Below are 16,101 nucleotides of genomic sequence, written 5' to 3' on the forward strand. Positions count from 1 at the left end.
CTAAAGTATAGTGCTGTAATTTTGAAGTATCCTTCGCCAACTATTCAAAGGACACTTAAGATAATCATATAAACATGTCAATGAGTGGAGAAGAGCAATGTCAAATTACTTTGCTTGTTATTATTAGTGAAAATTAACCTACTGAACCTAAGTCATTACACTCATAAATTTATATGATGGTAGGTGTTTGGAGCCAGCAAGAATGTTAAGGGTCAATTAGTTCAAACCTTTCTTCTTGTAGTTGTGAGAAACTTAGCCATTTAATGCAATTTGCCAAGGATCACTGAGATTGTTAATGGCAGTCAGGATAGTTGATGCTTTGATATATTCAAAGCACTGGCCTTGGAATGGGAACCTTGGTTCTAATTCTTTAACTTATTTAGAAGTTTTTGTGCCTTAGTTTTCTCATCTGTAAAATTATCAGTACTACATCTATTCCATAGAAGAGGATTAAGTGTGTTCATTACTCAGCACGTAAGGCTGATACCAACCATATCATATGTGTATATTTTAACTTGAAATAAAGTTATTGAACACAGGCATGGCAGCGATAAATGGAGAATGATTATAGTAGTTTCTTTTTAGAAATTCAAGTAGGATGATATGATTTTCCAATATGGCTAAAAAATTCTAATACACTTTTGAATAAAACATAGTATGTCCTTGATCAACATGAAAGTTTCATTCCTGGAAAATTCAACAATCATTAAAATTTTATAAAAATATTTTGTGTCACTGTGTAAAATGAAGTTAAGATATTGGCTCAGATAGTTATAAAAATGTTTTATATCCATATTAATGTATGCTGGGACTTTTGGAAATTGTGCAAACTGTGGAACACTTTTTGTTGTTCATGGAATCATTCTGTGCATTGAAAGATTTATAACATTCATTGTCCATCACTTACCTGGTATACATGCATATATGGATACCTAGTTCTAAGATAAATTGCTATTAAATTGAAAGCTTTTCAGTGACAAATACATCAATTTTGTTAGAAAAGAAAGTCAAGAAAAGTATAGGTGTCCACATATATTATTTATAATATTAAAATGTTCTTATAATTTCATAGAACTTTTACTTTGAGAAAATAAATTGGACTAAAAGACTTCATGAATATATTACTAACTTTATTACTAAATAAGTCAGCTTTATTACTAGTCAGTTTGAATTGTACTTAAGTTTGAGACAAGATTGAAAGAATAAAGCAAAACATGTCAGTTGAAAACATTATCTCATATATAAATATTGTGATTTAAATTTTTTCATCATTTAGTGTTTTAATGGAAAAATATTCTAGGTAGAGATGAAATTAAGGATATCACTCTATGTGTTTACCCTAAATCCTAGGATTATGATCCATATGGCTGATATACAGTGGATGCTCCATTAATATTGTTTGATTATATAATCATCACATGTATTTTAAAATTGAATAATGTTCAAGAGAAAGGTCATCTTAAAAGTTCTGAATAAACAGCTTCATGAAATTCTAAGTCTTAGGAGATAATTTGAAAAGTAATACCAAAAGGTTAGACTTATAAAAAGCTATTTAGATATAATGAAGTAAAATAAAAAATCTGGTCCAGATAGCACAAAGTCATATAACATGTATACATTTTTTATTGTTTGACATATAAAAGTAAAGCATGAGAAGTCATAGAGCCTGAAGCTATAATATAGTCAAACTTTGACTTTATACCATAACATATGCATTGTTTTGCACCCGAAAGAAAAAAATATATATATATGGGAGATAATTATGTGCATATTAGCTAAGTTTCAACCCAAACTATAATTGAAACTAATTATACAAAAGTACTTCTTTTAATGAATTTATTATAATTAACTTTTGGCATGGAAATGGAAATTACAATGCTATCTACTTTAGAACTGCTTAAACAAATTAATGACCTCTATATCATTTTACTATAAAGCTTAAAGAAACAAGGTTATCTCATTTTCCAGGGGACAATAAAAAGGGAAAGAAAGGGGCGGCTGGCTGGCTCAGTGGGTTAAAGCCTCTGCCTTCAGCTTAGGTCGTGGTCCCAGGGTCCTGGAATTGAGCCCCGCATCGGGCTCTCTGCTCAGCAGGGAGCCTGCTTCCTCCTCTCTCTGTCTCTGCCTGCCTCTCTGCCTACTTGTCTGTCAAATAATTAAATAAAATCTTAAAAAAAAAAAAGGGAAAAATAAAAAAGGAAAAAAAAAGAAAAAAGGAAAAAATATATATATACATATATATGCATGTAAGTGCAATACACAAAAGAATCCAGTCACTAAAGAAATGTTGTTTAGTAGCAGCAAGACTAACCAAAACACTAAAGAAATGTTGTTTAGTAGCAGCAAGACTAACTACACATACATGGGGACATACAAGAAACCATACTGATAGTAGTTCACGTTCCTTTTTTGTTTCTCTCCCCCTCTACCCCCACCAAAAGTAAAATGTAACAAAAATTTTGCATGGGACTCAGGAAAGTTTGCATAACACACCCAAAATTAAAACTAGGGCACCTGGGTCAGCTCAGCATCTGACTCATGGGTTTTGCACAGGTCATGGCCTCATGGTTCCTAAGACCTAGCCCCGTATAGGCTCCAGGTTCAGGGGGAGGCCTCTTGAAGAGTGTCTCCTTCTGCTCCTCCCCCCTCTCACGTGTGCATGCATGTGTGTGTGCATACAATTTCTTAATTAAAAAGTCATCAATATCATGGCAAAAATAAAATAGTCTTAGAAATTAATAATTATCAGACTTCCTGATTAATAGGTAATTTAAGAAAGCCATAATCAAAATATATTTCTGTGACAAATTCACATAAAGCTGTATATATTATATAAGCCTCCTGGCTCTACAGAAATAGGTTTTGTAGCTATACTTGATTTTATCATGGACTTCGAGATTTTACACTTTAAAATAGAACTTTTGCTTATAACTGAAAAATAGAGTCTTGGTTATATTTAGCATCGTATGGAAAATATGAATTTTTTAAAAATAGCTCATAAAAGAAACAGGTTTATTTTAAAGTTCCCAGAAAGAAAGCCAGAAAATTCATTCCTATAACACAAACTACTTGTATGTTTAGAAAGTGGAAATAATAATTATTTTAGTAATATAAAAAGATATTTGCTTTCTACATGATATAGAGTAACCACGAAATGTGTTCTGAGGAGACCATTAATTTATTTATGGATACCTGGGGTCAGGTATCAGATATCATTTTCACATTTTGCTCAATGTTTTCCAATTAGGGAATACTCAAATGTTTAATAAATATATGAATAAACAGATTTCATTTTGATATGATATTTCTGATTAGTACGGATTGGTGACTTGGTCATAAACTTAAGCTTCATAAATGGTTTGAAGCTGTGAACACTTCACAGTCTGGGCCTGGTTTTGCAAAGTTAATACCCCATAATTACAAAAACTATACCAAGTCCAGAGGCAAAATGACTAGTGAATTTTTTTTCCTCCCCTTAAAGGTTTTCCAAATTCCCCCCAAAAATGTTTTTGTACATTTTAGGTCAAAAATGTGGTGACACTCAAACCTGTGTAAAATACTTCATTTCCATTATGCCCCATAAGCTGCATTCAATAGAAAAATATTTATGATTAACAACTATCAGTTAACATTACTATCACTGTTGTTACTGTTAGGGTCTTTCATCATAAAGTAGTTCTTTAATTTAATATTATTACAGTACTATCATTGCTACAGTGCTATCATTGTTTTACTTTAAAAGTTGTATCTTGGGCGCCTGGGTGGCTCAGTCGGTAAAAGCCTCTGCCTTCACCTCCGGTCATGATTCCAGAGCGCTGGGATCAAGCCCTGCATCGGGCTCCCCTCTTTCAGCAGGGGGCCTGCTTCCCCTCCTCTCTCTGACTACTTGTGATCTCTGTCTTGGAAATAAATAAATAAAATCTTTAAAAAAATAGAAAATAAATAAAAGTTGTATCTTGTGAGTTTCATTTTAAAAGTCTTCCATCCCAAAACTGCAAAAATATCTTCCTACATTTCTTTCAGTTGCATGGCAATTTTGCTTTTTAATTTGTTTCTGAACATATTCAGAGTTTGCTTCTACATAAAGTGTAAGGCTGCAGTCAGTTTTATTTACCATCTCACAGTGAACCATTTCCCCAATCCCTTCTACTAAAGAATCTGGTCAGTATATTCCCATTAAATTATGGGCAAGTTTCCTTGTATATCAAGATCCTATTTGTACGTGTATTGTTTTCAGAGCCCTCTGTTGGTCCACTGATTGTTTTTACAGTGACACTATACAGATTTTATAGTTATCATAGCAGGTGTTACATGAAGTTACACCCGATAACTTCCTTTTCAAAGAAGAGTCAGCTGTTTATAACATATTATTATTTTGTATAGTTCTTGGAACTTGATTAGTTTCTAAAATAATAAGCAATATTATTGGTATAACATTCAATGTGTTAATTAACTTGATAAATTGGTATCTTGGCCAGATTAAGGTATACTATCTAAATCCATGGTTACATTTTAATGTGTTCAGAACATCTATTATTTTCTCTTTTTAATTAAATAATTGTGCAATAAACTTTGTTTTACAGAGAATATGAGCATCTTTTGCAAGTTACTTCTAAGATTTTGCATATCTTGCTATTATAGTAGGTGATATATTACATAAAAATGTCTATATTTTGTGACTGGTATAGACACGGTTAATTTTATATAAAGAACTTGAGTTGTAAACTCTGCTAAGCTCTATTTTAGTACTGAGACAATGTCAAAAGCCATAACAATACTGATCATTTTTATAATTACAAAATTGTCTGAATATCACGAAAGTTAAGCATAAACAAAGAAACACAGAAAAAATAAAGTTATATCACAGAACAAAAATGTTTTTAATAAAAAACTCCTGAAAATTATTTTTTCATTACATAAATATTTATTTAGTTCTACTGCATGTGTCATTTGTGACTGACTTCTTTCCCGTAGCATAAGGTTTTCAAGGTGAATCCATATGTAACCAGGTATTAGTAATCCATACTTTCTTATTGCCGAATAATATTCCATGTATAAATATAACACATTTTATTTATCACTTGATAAACTTTTTCAAAGCACCTGTATGTACATTCCTCCAGCAGTATATGAGGGCTCCAATTTCTCCAAATTCTCACCAACACCAGTACTTTTTATTAATCTTTCTTTTTAATCATATTGACAATAGCAGATGTAAACTGTTATGTTTTTTCATTTACATTTCCAGTCTTCTTTCATCATTAAACATAATGTAATTATGTTGCTCCTGCTGTTTCTGATTCTTCCTCTCTCTTTTCTTCTCCTCCTTCTTCTCCAGAATTCTTTATCAGGTTGAAGAACCTCCACTTTATTCTTCATTTTTTTATTGTTTTTATCATGAAAGTTTATTAGATTCTGTAAAATGTATCCCCCAACACTTCAACTATTGGAATTATGTGTTTTCCTTTTTTCCTGTTATTCTATTGACATAATATATTTACATTAATTAATTTAAGGATGTTAAAACATCCTTGTTAAAATTCCATGTTAGGGCACCTGGGTGGCTCAGTGGGTTAAGCCGCTGCCTTCAGCTCAGGTCATGATCTCAGGGTCCTGGGATCGAGTCCCGCATCGGGTTCTCTGCTCCGCGGGGAGCCTGCTTACTCCTCTCTCTCTCTCTGCCTGCCTCTCTGACTACTTGTGATCTCTCTGTGTCAAATGAATAAATAAAATCTTTAAAAAAAAATAAAAATAAAAATAAAATTCCATGTTAAAACATGAAAACCTTGTATTCCTATGATAAATTCCCCATGGCCATGATGCATAATTTTTTTATATGTTACTGCATTTGTTGTGCTGTGACTATATTGAGGGATTTTGAGTTCAGATTAATAAGACATATTGGTCTTTAGTTCTCTTTTCTTGTGATGTCTTTGGTTTTGTTATCATTGTAACATTGGTCTAATAGAATAAGTTTAAAAATGTGTCCTCATTTAGTTTTGGATGAGTTTGTGAATAATTTCAATTAATTCTGCTTCATTGTTTGCTAGCATTCCCCAGTGAAACGATTTAGGCCTGAATATTTCTTAGTGTGATTTTTTTTTATTTGTTTGTTGAATCACTAACTTAATCTTTTTGTTTATAATAAATATATTCAGATTTTCTATTTCTTGAGTCAATTCTAGTAGTTTGTATTTCTCTGGGAATGTCTCCATTTCATCACAGCTACCTACATTTTGAGATATACTGCTGTTCCTAGTTTTTTCTTATAACCTTTTTTCTTTTGTAATTTATGTTTTATCTCTCTTGCTTTTAGTAATTTGAGTGTTCTCTCTGTTTTTCTTAGCATAGGTAAGTCCTATTCATTTTGTTAATCATTTAAAAAATAGACTTTTGGTTTGTTGATATTCTATATTTGCTTATACCCTATTTAATTAATTTCACTCTACAGTTTACGATTTTTCTCCTTTGGCTTGCTTTAGATTTAACTTTTTTCCTTTTCCATTATGTTAGGGTAGAAGTTTAGGATATTGATTAAGATCTTCTTTATTTTTAACATAGGCATTTACAGCTATAATTTTAATTCTAAATGCTGAATTGCCTATATCCCATGACTTTTGGTATGCCATATCTTTATTTTAATTAATCTCAAATTATTTTTTTAATGTCCCCTGTACTTTCTTTTTGATTCACTGATTTGTGTGGAGTGTGTTATTTAGTTTTCATATATTTGTAAATTACTGAATTGCTTGTTGGTTTTTTTTTTTTTTTTGCTTGTTGGTTTTGATTCCTAATTTCAATCAATTGTGGTTAGAAAATATATCTTTTCTATTACTGTAATCCTCTTAAATATATTGTAGCTTATATTAACATATGACCTATCTTCGAAAATGTTCAATATGCATTAGAGAAGAATGCCAGTCTGCTACCGTTGAGTGAACGTTCTATAGATATCTGCCAGTTTTACCAGATTTATAGTGTTCTTCAAATTATTTTATATTTTTGTTCATCTACCAAACGTTATGTCCACTACAGAAAGTGGAGTGTTGGAGTTTCAAACTGGTATTGTTGAATTGGCCATTTTTTTCTTTAATTCTCTCAGTTTTTCATATATTTTGAGTCTCTGTTGTTAAGTGCATATATGTTTATAATTGCTTTATCTTCTCATGATTCCTTTGTCATTTTAAAATGTTGTTTCTTTTTTTTTTTTCAATTAACCATTTTTTCTTTTAAAGTCTATTTTGTTCTAGCACTTTGAGAAATACCATTGGCATTTTGATTTGGGATGACGTTGAAAGCACAGATTGCTCTGGGCAGCATAGACATTTTAACAATGTTTATTCTTCTGATCCATGAACATGAAATGTTTTTCCACCCTTTTGTGTCTTCTTCAATTTCTTTCATGAGTGTTTTGTAGTTCTTAGAGTATAGATCCTTTACCTCTTTGGTTAGGTTTATTCTTAACCAATGGTTTTTTGATGATATGACTAACATAACATAAGAAAATTTAAAAAAATTTAAAAACAAAACCAAGAAAGTCCATTTTGTCTGACATTAGTAGAGATACTCTAGCTTTCTATGCTTGCTGATTGAATGGTATGTCTTTTTCTAACCTTTTACTTTCAACCTATTTGTACATTTAAGTGCATAGTGTGTGTTCTATAGATGGTATATATTGTCTATATTCAGAAATTATCTAACTTGAAAATCTTTGCCTTGGATTGGGTTTTTAACCCATTTTATTTTAATGTTATTTTTAACATAGTTGGATTTATGCTTATCATTCTCATTTATGTTAGCCTCATTTTTATGTTATTCCATTTTTATTATGTTTTTTATCTCTTTTCTTCTGATGATACTTATCTCTCTCTTTTTTTTTAAGATTTTATTTATTTATTTGACAGAGAGAGATCACAAGTAGACAGAGAGGCAGGCAGAGAGAGAGGAGGAAGCAAGCTCCCTGCTGAGCAGAGAGCCTGATGCGGGGCTCAGTCCCAGGACCCTGGGATCATGACCTGAGCCAAAGGCAGCGGCTTAACCCACTGAGCCACCCAGATGCTGGATACTACTTAACTCTTAAGTAAATATTTTTGTAGGGCAAATTTTTAGTATTTGTAATGCTGTTTTTACTACATTAGCTGAGTTATTTTCTTAATTGTTGCTCTGAAGGTTACCATACACAACTTAACATATATCAGATCTACCACAGATTTAATCTATCACAGATACTAATTTAATTCTAGTGTGATATGTAAAAAGTATTACTGTAGGTCTTTCTCTATTCCCTATTTTTGTGCTAATGTTGTTATACATAATAAAATATACATTATATAAATAATATATAACTATATATGCATATGTTTGAGATATAAATGCCAATCATTTTAAAGAAAATATTTGTATTAATTACTATAAAACAGTTCAGGAGGCTAAAAGAAAAGAGGCTAAAATTGGCAAGGATGTGAAGAAAAAAGAACCCTCATGTACTGTTTGGTAAAGCCACCATGGAAAACAGTATGGAGGTTATAAAATACACACACACACACACCAGAATATTACTCAACCATAAAAAAGGATAAATCTTGCCATTTGCATAAACATGGAAAGACCTAGAGTGTACAATGCCAAGAGGAATAAGTCAGTCAGATAAAGACAATTACTATATGATTTCACATGTGGAATTTAAAAAACAAATAAAACAAAATTAGAAAGCAACAAAAAACAACAAAAAACCCCCAAACTCTTAAATACAGAGAACAAATTGGTGGTTGCCAGAGGGGAGGTGGGTGAGAGATAGTTTAAATCCATAAAAGAAATTAAGAGTACATCTGCTTTGAGAGAGAGAAATCAAGAGAGAGAGTGCAAAAGGGAGGGGCAGAAAGAAGAGGGAGAAGCAGACTCCATTCTGAGCAGCGAGTTGGGTGCAGGGCTCAATTTCAGGACCTCAAGGTCATGACCTGAGCCAAAGGCAGACACTTACCCAACAGAGCCACCCAGATGCCCCAAAAGTACATTTTTTTGATGAACACTGAAAAATGTATAGAGTTCTTGAGTTATTAAAAATATCAATTTTTGCTTGTCAGTACAATTATAACTTTTTGATAAATAGGTAATATTCTTATTTCAAATGATGCATAGATACCTGGATTTATTAATTTCATCTTTATAAAAAGCTTCATGTTGACATCCACTTTCTTCATAATCAGTTATATTTTCCAAAGACATTTTGCAAGGCCATCTTGGAATACACAGGCACCAGCATCTCTTACTGTCTTCTTTAGTCAAACAACTGCATTCATTTTCACACATCTGTAAAAAAATTAAAAAAAAGAATTTTGTAAATGTTCATCACATTACAAAATTACATTCTTTTCAAAGTTTGAAGTTCATGCTTTCCTTTATATATTAAATTCATGTATTCCCTTAGCAAAGGTAAAATAAACTCAGTTTTGATTTATTTTAAAATTATTTTAAATAATCATATTCAGTTTATAATGGAAATATATACATTGTAAAAAGCTAAATAAATCAATATCCATTATTCAGTTGTTTTCAAACATCTTTAATGTAATTTGAATCAAAATTTTATAGACATTGCTTGTATGTTAGCTGATAGGATAGAAGTAACATCCTACTGATAACCAGATCCATGGAAAAACTATTTCTTGTATCACTTGTTTTTTCTCCTTCATTGAGTTATTTGGACTCATGTTTGAACTGACTGCAGCACCTTATTGCATCCTTTGTTAAAAATGAATTACATAAAATCATTAACACATCTTTAGCTCATATTTGCATGGAAATCATAATTTTACCTGTTTAGAAAAACATATATCATTTTAATAATTTTAGAGGTCTTTCACAAATATGTCCAGTATGTTTACCTTAAAAGATTAAGTAGATTTTGTTGCCAAAGAAGTGCATCTCTTATGGACAGCTTAAAACTAGGCATATCTTTTCCTAGCTCTCAGAAGTGAATTCAGAACCACAACAGAATTTTGATAGTCCTTTATTTATTTTTTTTTCATTTTCCTCTCAATAATTTTATGTTTCCTTTATGGTGTTGGTTTATAGCCAATAAATTATTTCCCACCAATGGCTACAATAATTAGAAGTTTAGTTTCGTGGTCTAATCATTGGTGATAGATTAATGATTTATAGAGATCTAGCCTCTGCTGGGTAAGAGTCAACTGAGAACTTCTTTCTCCATTTTTCTACTTGGAGTTCTAGTCAATTTAGAATTTTTAGTCTACTGGGAAGGAAAACATCTCTTTGCATGGGCAGATACTTTTTTTGCTTTTGTTTTTGTTTTGTTTTCAATTTTATTTATTTGACAGAGATCACAAGTAGGCAGAGAGGCAGACAGAGAGAGAGGAGGAAGCAGGCTCCCCGCTGAGCAGAGAGCCCAATGCAGGGGCTCGATCCCAGGACCCTGAGATCATGACCTGAGCCGAAGGCAGAGTCTTAACCCACTGAGCCACCCAGGTGCCCTGACAGATACGTTTTTGTTTTTTTCAAATGCTATTTACCCTTAAACTACAGCTAAAGTACTATAAATTCAATCTCTCAGTTTTCTCTGCATGTGTTTGTATGTCTAAGTGTTTGTACTTCATAAAAAAATATTTATCCCTTATTGTTTGAAAGTGTAATATTTTTCTACATGCAAGGGGTATTTATTGTAAAGTATCTTAAATTGAAGATGTCATGTTAAAATTTGCTTCCAAAGTTAAATTAGCACTTATAAAAGAGGAAATAATTATTAGCATTTTATCACATATATTCTCTCTTCATATGTTTTACATAACAATATATGTATATATGCACATATTATTGGCTTTTTCTGAAGTTTGTGATTATAATGCACTTTACCAACCCAATCACATTAGTGTGCAGTTTTTATAAAAAACTAAGGATATTTTCTTTTCATTACTTCTGTAAAATTATCAAATTAGGAAATTAACTTGATATAATATTATTCATTATTATTGATGTAGGTGTGTAACATAATACGACACACAAAAATAACTTTGGGTGAATAGAAATTAAGCTACAAGAATATCTACAGCATACTTTAGAAAAATCTTTTGTACATATAAGCAAATGACTAAATAATGCCATAATTTCAAGGAAAATCATATTGTATAAATTATTTTGCCATTTGATATTATATTAGTAAAATCACTTAGTAAAGAGATAGGAAAGGGGAGAACCTTTAAGACCTAATAAATACATGACGTATTTACCATTTTAGGGCCCATGTCAATTAAATAGATCTGTAAAGAGATTTCACCCAATAGGAGTGAGTGACTTCTTTATAAAATATGTAGAATCCTGGATTCTTAGAAAAGTATTCATCAAAGTAGAAAATGCACCAGAATTTATGCTAAGTGAAATAAGTCAGTCAGTCAGAGGAAGGCAATTATCATATGATCTTACTGATATAAGGAATTTAAGAAACAAGACAGAAGATCATACGGAAGGGAGGAAAAATGAAAAGATGAAATCAAATAGGGAGACAAACCATAAGAGACTCAATCTTAGGAAACAAACTGAGGGTTGCTGGAAGGGAGGAGGCTGGGAAGGACGGGGTGGCTGGTGATGGTCACTGGGGAAGGTATGTGCTATGGTGAGTGCTGTGAATTGTGTAGACTGAAGAATGACAGACCTGTACCCCTGAAAAAATTAATACATTATATATTAATTTTAAAAAATGCATTAGACAAAATTCAACAAGGAAGAAAGACTATTTAAGACCATTTCAGTGGGTGAGAGAAATGGAACTCAACTTCACTGAAACAAGACAAGAGCAATTTTAAGTGCTGGTGTTAGCTAGAGGAAAAATACCAGATGAAATTAGGTGAGAGACTTTTCAATGAAATGTGTAAAGCACATTGAGTTATTCTTGAGTTTGTAAAGGTTTTGCTTTGTTAGTAGGCCTTCTGTGTTTGCTAAGTGGTGCCCACTGAAGTTAGGCTCCTACTCTTTCACAGGATGTTTACATTTACATCTCTCTGTCAAGGTTTATATCTCAAAGAAATAGTTCCCAGGTCCTTGAGAAAGACAGTTCCTATGTCCTAAAACTGGCAAGAGACAGAAAGTCGATTTGCATACATTTCAGAGAGATAGAAAAAGAATTTATAATTGCAAATTTTCTGAAGTAAATGCTCTAAAAAAAGGAGGCCAGGGTTTTTTTGTCAATAAGAAGCCTATCTAAAATTCAGTTAAGGTGAGGGGAACATTAAAAATGCCTAGGTCATATTTTTAGCTAAATAAAAATATATTTGGTTGAATTAAAATCCAAATTTAAACTGGCCTGGACCTAGTAAAAAATACAGAAATAATTAAATTTGCTAAAGATCTTTCTTATTCCAACTTTTAATGTTCCACTGTCTCCTCTATGTTGTTTTAAAAGCATCCCCTGTCCCCAGTAACTCATAATAATATAATAAATATAATAAACTCATAACTTATAATAATATATAATCTCATAACCTTTTTGTAGCAAGAATGTAAAAAAAAAATGAACTCACTTATATTTATGTGCTTTCCTTCCAAAAGTGTTTGCATTTAAAAAGACCTGAAGAGAGGGCCTTTTTTAACACAAAGAAAGGAAAGAATACTTTTGGAATTTTAGTCTTTGATGATGAGAACTGAAATGAACCAAATTTCCTGTCCTATATTTAAAAATACTGAAAAAAATATATAAAAAATAACTTACTCTTTGCTCCATGAAATACTTTTTCTTGGAAAGTAAGACTGTGAACCAACTGAAATAAATTATTTACTAAGCATAACAGCTTGTTCATAAACTTCACTTTAAGATTCTCATCACATTCTGTCCACCAGCACAAAGCTTTATTCATGAACTCTAAGCAGTCCTTACAAGGACCCACCTCCTACAACTAAGGCTCTAAAGCATACAAACATCTTTCCATAAATTCTCCCTCTGAGACACTAGTAAGACTGACTGTATTAGGTGTTGCTTCCTATTATTGTGGTAAACCTAAAAGAATTAGTTTCTCGTGATCAACAGAATTGTTTTGGGAGGATCAGTCATGAACAAACACAAGATTCTGCAAAATACAATTAAAAATCCCTCACTATGAAAATTCATGACCCTAGACAGCAAACATTGCTTTACTCTGGGACCATGGGACATTTCTCTCCCCAGCTGTGACAGTGACATAGGTATCGTATCAGATCTGAACTCCATCTTATTTTCATCAAATTCCCAAATGCTATTTTTTTCTTCTTTTAAGAAAAAGAAAATATTTTAGGATTCTTCGATTATGTGATCCAATTTGATCCAAAGAAAAAAGAAATTTCCTCACTACTCTATAGAATCTAAAAGAGTATTCCACAGGAAGAGGAAAAGCATAGCTTTCACAATTTCATCATTCAGATGACCTAAATAAAAAATGAATTGAGAAAGTCCCAGTAATCTACATTCCTTGAATAGAATTTTCTTTGCGTCACCTTTTCAAAATCCTGTAAACACTTTTGTCCAGCTCTCAGTGTGGACTGACTGCTCTTTGGTAGGTTTTGGTGACATGACATTGCACAGGCACCTACTAAGTCTTCATGGGGTCTTCTCAGTCTCATAGGCTTCAGCACCACACATTCCTCCCTTCTTGTTGTTAAATCAGGTACACATCTCTCTAATTGCTATAATTTCTCAAAGGACAATCTGAAATTGCAGGGGCCACTCTGGAGAAATTTTGACATGAACAAGACTGTTCATTTGACAGATACATTAGAACAAAAAAAAGAAAGATTCTCATGGGAAGACTCTCCATCTCATGTGTCTAATAGAGAGATTACTCTGTTTAATGCACAAGAATCCCTCATCATTTTCATGCTTCTGGGATTAATAGCACTAGATTTTTAATTATATGGCTCTATGGAATTATCAAGGATGTGAGCTATTGTTTAAACTGTTACCAGGTCACTAGTTTATTGTCCCAGATGCACCAAAGTCTTGGATACCTGAGACCAGAAAGAGAAGATAGAGTTTACTGAGTAGGTTAAGTATAGTACACTTTCAAGAGTGTTTAAACTCTCTGTAATAATAAGTGGTGTGTACCTGTATATGAATGTGTGTGAAAATGAACTTTTCTGCATTTAAATCTCTCCTGCTCTTTGAAGATAGAAGAAAATTAACCTTTAAGAGTCATGTGTTTGCCTGAAGCTAGGTCCCTGTTGTTTTTTCATTTTTGCTATTTCTTCCTTTCTTTTCTGGTTGGGAAATTTTAAAAATTAATTTATCATAATAAATTTTTTATCAATATATGTACATTTAGGACTATTTTTCAGATAAACAGTCAAAAATGAAAGGAAAAGGATAATGACTGACTGTGCTTTATTTATACACTTTCCCTTTGCCAAAAATTTAACAAATCAGAAAATATGTACCTGTGTTTGTAATATAATTAGTCTTTTAGATGAAAAGAAAATTATGCCCTTAGAATTCTGGTATAAAGTCAAAAGTCTTGCTTTTTAAAATACATGAATGCTGAGGTTTATTTACATTAAAAAGAGGTTATGTAATTTCCCAATTAATAAATGAATCTTTAGACAAATTTAGAATGATTTAATATAACTTCTAAAGAACTATTCTATCATTGTTTCCTTAAATTGTTTATGATTACAAAAATACCAAATAGAAATAATTGAAATTTTAATAATGGATATCACTTAAGAAGGTTTTAATCTTGTCAATTCTTATTGATTCTACTACATTTATGTACTGGAATGTTTATTGATGATACTACAAATCAAAAGGTCTTAACATGATAGCGTAAATTGCAATTTCCAAATCTTTGGTTAACATCAAGACCTTACACTGACATTAAATTGAATTAACAAATTATATTGGATACCTGCACAAATATAATTTAAAGTTATCCTTTTTCCTTACAGAATGAAAACAAGGACATGCAAATGTTAAGTGATGTATATTTATGTTTATATGTGTATATTTATGTTTATTTTGCCTAACATAAAAGTTGTCAAAGTGATATAAAATGTGTGATCATGAAAAGATAAAATAACTAACAGTTATTGGATCGCTGTCTTTGTGTTTTCTCTTGAGGCTAAAAAAGCAAATATTAGTTATTTTATCAAAGTTGGTAATTAAGGGCACCCGGTGTGTCGGTTGATTATTGTCTGCCTTAAGCTCAGATCATGATCCCATAGGGTCCTGGGATCTAGGGTGGTTGGCTCCCTGCTAGGCAGGGAGTCTGCTTCTTCCTCTGCTCCTCCTCCACTCAATCCCTCTCTCTCTCAAATAAATAAAATCTTAAAAAAAAAAAATAATTGGTAATTATTTTAAAAGAATACAGAGAAATAGAAATATGTATACAAGATGACTATGATTTGCTTCTTTTTTTTTCCTAAAAGAAGGTATTCATTTACTTCATAAGTAAATTTAATATAATATGTAATGCTCTTTTATAGGCTGATAAAATTAAATATATCTTAAAGATGAAAACTTTAGTCATCTATGTATATAGTTCTGTATCTATGAATGGCTAAGGGTATACATGTAAAAGTATATTAAGCTTAATACCGATGAATTTTTAAAAAATGAATAAATTTGAAAAATTTCAAAAATATGTATATAGTTGAGGGCGTAAGTGAAAATAAAAGTTCTGAGAATTTTGTAGTCTATTTGCCTGTATTTGTAATGCCGCTCCAGCTGGTACTTTTTGAAGTAAACAGTGACTCATATTTTATATTGTTAGCTCAGTGTTACTGGATTTATTCATAATAAAAAGGCTTTACTGAAAATTTTATATGAAATATATACCAAACAAAGTTAGAATGTGGTTTTTATTTCTATAAAATAACCAAATTAAGGTTGTGTCCAGATAAGAGAGGTTACACATATTCTGTTAATTCTCTAAACTTTTTGAAAAACTCCTCAATCTCTTTGTCAAAAAGTTCCTTACTTATTTAAAATTAAGATTCTAAAATTTTTGTTTCTTACTGTTATTTGTTTGGTAATATTACCTAATTTGTATAAGACAGAGGTGAGATGGGGAAAATAAGAACTGTTCTTTGTCTTCTTGCTGTAGGCCCCGTAATTGTAATTGTGCTACA

General features: G+C 31.5%; 1 protein-coding gene across 1 annotated transcript in view; it reads right to left on the reverse strand.

The window, feature by feature from the left end:
• Positions 1-16,101, reverse strand: part of EYS (eyes shut homolog) — a 1,637,266-nt gene that overhangs the window by 1,480,188 nt on the left and 140,977 nt on the right. Inside the window, 1 exon segment of the mRNA XM_032341352.1 lies at positions 9,143-9,309. Coding sequence (XP_032197243.1) covers positions 9,143-9,309 — 167 coding nt within the window.

The sequence above is a fragment of the Mustela erminea genome, chromosome 4, assembly GCF_009829155.1.
Source record: "Mustela erminea isolate mMusErm1 chromosome 4, mMusErm1.Pri, whole genome shotgun sequence".
NCBI classification, from domain to species: domain Eukaryota; kingdom Metazoa; phylum Chordata; class Mammalia; order Carnivora; family Mustelidae; genus Mustela; species Mustela erminea.